This window comes from Benincasa hispida, chromosome 4 (genome assembly GCF_027475165.1).
Source record: "Benincasa hispida cultivar pf3 chromosome 4, pf3_genome.v1.1, whole genome shotgun sequence".
In the NCBI taxonomy this organism is placed as follows: Eukaryota; Viridiplantae; Streptophyta; class Magnoliopsida; order Cucurbitales; family Cucurbitaceae; genus Benincasa; species Benincasa hispida.
The window spans coordinates 44,273,587-44,278,502 of record NC_143481.1 but is presented as its reverse complement, the minus strand read 5'-3'; the positions used below and the strand labels follow the sequence as shown (position 1 = coordinate 44,278,502).

The 4,916-nt window shown below is 37.1% G+C and overlaps 1 protein-coding gene across 1 annotated transcript; it reads left to right on the top strand.

Moving 5' to 3' along the window:
• Window positions 1–703: 703 nt before the first annotated feature.
• LOC150036738 (uncharacterized) lies at window positions 704–1,742 on the top strand. Its single transcript, XM_090313223.1, is given in 2 exon segments — window positions 704–889; window positions 1,128–1,742. Coding segments are annotated over 2 exon segments (801 nt in total).
• Window positions 1,743–4,916: the final 3,174 nt, after the last annotated feature.

Below are 4,916 nucleotides of genomic sequence, written 5' to 3'. Positions count from 1 at the left end.
ATATTGTAACGGTAGAATCCTAACTCGTGAAAAGAATCGGGTTTTCTCTTGAACCCGTAAAAAGAGCAAGATGGCAGTTTGGCTCTCATCTATGGAAAGAGTCAAAAGAAGATTTTTTTTTTAATCGAAGTCCCAAGAGGTGTTTGGGAAAGTAGATATAGGTAGTGTTTGACCGAACCACTATAAAAATCTATTCTTCTCTATTTGTTTTCTAGTTATTCTTGTATTTAATTTTAATTGCTTGATTTTGTTGATAAGATTGATTGAGTATATTGTTACTTAATTTTTATCATTCTTGTTATTTATCATAAATTAGAGTTTTTATCCATTTAATTTAAAAATATCTAATTAGATCAAATTGAGTATACTTTAAGAAAAATTTAATTAAATCCTATTCACCCATCTAGAGTTGCCATGTCGATCCAACATCTTCAACCTTCCTCCAACAGTCATTGTTCAACTCTTTTATTGCATCCAAATGTTCAACAAATTGCTGCATTTCGTCAACAAGTTTAAGCTCAAAAGAAGCTTCTTCCATTTCTCCCTTCTCAAACCATCACAAAAAGCAAAACACGTTTCCTTCACCAATGCCAATGCTTTCTCTGAATTACCAACTGCTAATTTTACCTTAGCTTTCAGTTAATCAATTCTACTCTCTGCTTCCAACAAGTTTTTCTCCATCGGATCCCTTTCCCCGATCAAGATGTCGATCCGCCTCTCCATCTCCTACTTGACATTGAGTGAATTCTCTTCTTGTGCAATCTATGCTTTATCTAGTTCATTCATGGCTTCTTCAAACTTCCTCTTCTTGTCTTTGAGTAACAAACTCAACTACTCAATACTTTTCTTCTCATCACCAAAACTCTTTCTAGCATTATCCCTCTCTAATGTAACTTCATCTAAAGCATCACGAAGACTACCTTAAAACCCCATATCACAAACCCTCTCTCCCATAGCGGAAATCCCTTCGAATCCTTAAAAAAAAAAAATAAAAAATTACCCTACAAATGGAAAAAAAGAAACCCACTAAATCAACCAAATAGCCAAAGCAAATACCCAATAACCAGGAGGAGAATAGCGATTCAGAGCAACACATATTCGCGATGGATTATTACTCGAAGATGTAGAGCTTGAAATCATTGAATGAACGGCTTCTTAAGGAGATGGTCGTGATGAGAGTGGAGGTCGATGATCTTGTGCAGAGTAAAGAAGCATTGGAACTCGACTTGAAGCGGAATGTGAACAAGAAAGAACGGGTAATGGGTGAGTTGAGTGAGGCTCATGATTGGGTTTAGTGGTTGGAATAAAGAAATGTGGTCTTTGTTTATTTGCAGAGTCAAATGGAAGAAATGGGTGGTGGGATTTGTGGGGTACTCAAGAGTGAGAGAGTTAAGGGTTTAGAGAATAGTAATTTAAGACCTGAGATTAATGGACTTGTTTTGGAGGTTGAGGAAGAGAGGGAGAAATGGTGGAGAGTTTGTTGTGAGAGGGATGGGATTAAGGTTGAGTTTGATGGGTCTTTGAAGGAAACAGGGAATTTGAGAGGGAAAGTGGTTGAAATGGAGAGAAATGAGAGAAGGGCATTGAAAGAGATTGATGATTTGAAGAGGAAATGCAAGAAGTTGTTGAGTGAAAAAAAAAGTTGTGAGATTATGAATGGGATTCTGACTGCAGGAGGAAGCTTTAAGAAGATGTTGAAGAAGAGGAAAAGAAGAGGATGTCCACGTTATTTTTTTTTTTAAAAAAAAAAAAAAAAAAAACTATAATATTAAATTAATAAAAATTGTTAACTCATCAACAGTCACGTCACTTTACCGTTAGTCGATTAACGGTCTATGTAGCCTTAGGGACCATTTAGATCCACTTCTCAAACCTTGGGAGTAAAGTATTTATTTTAAAACTTCAAAGACTAAATAGACATCCACTTCAAACCTTAGGAATCAAAAGTGCATTATGCCATTTCCTTTTTGTTTTTCCTTTCTTTTCTATAAAAAATATAAAACCCAAATTAAAAATGAAATAAATTTGAGAGGGAAAAATGAAAATGGGAAAACAAAAAATGAAGATTAAAAAAATCGTTTTGGAGTCAAAAGAAGGAGACACCTACAATGTCGGTTTTAAACAGATATTATAGGTACACCTACAATGTCATATCTACTTTTTTTTTTTAAGAAACCGACATTGTACATCTGTTTTTAGTTTTTTCCAACCGACATCAAAGCCTAGATTTCTTATGGCAATGCTTTCATTCAAGGTTCACTAGTGTTACAACTCTCTACGATTTTCACAGGTATGCATTGTTAGAAAAAAAAATGTGGAGGACAAATATGAAAAATGAGAGATATATTTTTCATTCAACTAAGCATGCCTTTATGTAGGTTTACAAACATAACCATAGGAATGCCAATGGTTTAAAGCTATAAATGTCATCAAATGCTCATAACTCACATAAATCCTATAACTCAAAAATCACTATTGGTTACAAAAAACTAAAAGTCACAAAACCCAAAAGTCACACTTAATTCCACAAATAAAGTTTAATAATGACAAACTTTTCAACCCCCCCCCCCCCCCCCCTTCTCCCTCACACTTGATTTGTTACACCAAGTAAACTCCTCATTTTGATAAAAGTCTCCAACTTGAGGGGTTTTGCGAAAATGTCCACCGCTTGGTCTTGTGACTTGATATATTTGAGTTCCACTTCTTTCTTCGTAATGCAATCCCGAACGTATTGAAATCGGGTATCAATGTGCTTGCTCCTCCCATGAAATACTGGATTTTTGGCTAAGGAAATGGCCGATTTGTTGTCAACAAAAATCTCCATTGGACCTTCCATTTGAAACTTCAACTCCTTCACTAAGTTTCTTAGCAAAATTGCATGACATACACATGAAGTTTCTACGACGTACTCTGCCTCGCATGTTGATAATATGACTATGGGTTGCTTTTTTGACATCCATGTGAACGCCGTTTCACCAATAAAAGACACAAACCCCGTAGTACTCTTTCGATCATCCAAATCACTACAATCACTATCACAATAACCAACAATATCAAAATTGCTAGAAGAGACATAGGAAGACCATACCCAATCGTCCCTTTGATGTAGCAAAGTATCCTTTTTGCCATTTTGCAATATGTTGCTGTCGGTTCCTCTATAAATCGACTAATAATTCCAACTGAATAAAGAATATCCGGTCTTGTACATGTCAAGTATCTCAAACTTCTAACCAAGCTTTTGAAATATGTAGAATTTACCTTCTCTCTTCCATCTTGCTTAGTGATTTTGACTCCACATTCCATCGGTGTTCCAACTGGATTAGAATCATTCATATTGAACTTCTTGAGCACTTCTTTAGCATAGCCCTCTTGGGATAAAAAAATCTCATCTTCACCTTGTTTGACCTCGATCCCAAGATAGTAACTCATGAGACCAATGTCCGTCATTTCAAACTCCTTTGCCATCTCTCTTTTGAACTCATGAAACATGCTAGGATTGTTTCCGTTAAATACCAAATCATTAACATATAAACAAATAATTATTATGCTTTCACCCTGCATTTTGATGTAGAGGGCATGCTCATAAGGACACTTCATATACTTCTTCTCTTGAAAGTACTTGTCAATCTTCGAATTCCATGTTCTTGGTGCTTGCTTTAAACCATAAAGTACCTTCTTCAATCGAAGTACTTTATCTTCTTCACCCTTGACTTCATAACCCAATGGTTGTTCCACATAGACCTGTTCCTCAAGAATTCCGTTCAAGAATGTCGATTTGACATCCATTTGATGTATCTTCCAATGATTATAGGCTGCCAAAGCAATAATCAAACGAATAGTTTCAAGGCGAACAATAGGGGCAAATACCTCATCATAATCGATGCCATGTCGTTGGCTATAGCCTTTCACCACTAGTTTCGCCTTGTGCCTCTCAACATCGCCATTGACTTTTCTCTTTGTATTGTATACCCACTTCACTCCGATCGGTTTATGCCCTTTTGGAAGTTTGGTCAACTCCCATGTATCATTTTTCTCTATCACTCAAATTTCTTCATCCATTGCATCCTTCCATTTCTTGCTTGCAATGGCTTCTTGGAAACTAATAGGCTCACAATCACCAAAAAGACAATAGAGAAATGTCATTTTAATTTTCATTTACCTCATTAAGTTCCTGTAGACTTCGAGTTCCTCTTGGGCCAATTTCGTTCTCCGAATCGCTGGATAAACCTTCAGATGATGATCGATCGGTCGAATGAGGTGGCACTGGAATGGGCAAATCTTCACCAATTTCATCCTTGGTCGGCTCATTTTCATCGTCTTCTTCAAAATATTGAAGGAAATCGTACTCCTCCTCTTGTATATTCCAATCCCAAGAGGCTTCCTCATAAAAAACAACATCACGACTAATCATTACCTTCCCATTCAAAGGATTGTAAAGACGAAAACCCTTCGAACTTGCATCATAGTCGATGAAGATGAGTTTCTCGCTTCGATCATCGAGCTTGGTCCTTTTTTCTTCCGACACATGAGCATATGCAATACTCCCAAACACCTTGAACTAACCAATCCCGGGCTTTCTTCCGTTCCATGCTTCTTGAGGCGTCTTGTCAAGCACACTTTTGGTTGGTGCTCGATTTGTCAAATAAACCGCACAAGCCACGACCTCCGCCCAAAATTCCCTCGGCATCTTCTTTGTCTTTAACATGCTTCTTGCCATGTTCAAGATTGTCCGATTCTTCCTCTCCACCACGCCATTTTGTTGCGGTGTCCTTGGGACTGTTAACGAACGTCGAATGTCTTTTTCATCATAAAATTGTTTGAACTCATTTGATGTGAATTCACCACCTCGATCGGTTCTCATGGCCTTGATTGTAAGGTTGCTTTCATTCTCCACACGTGCCTTAAATCTCTTGAAG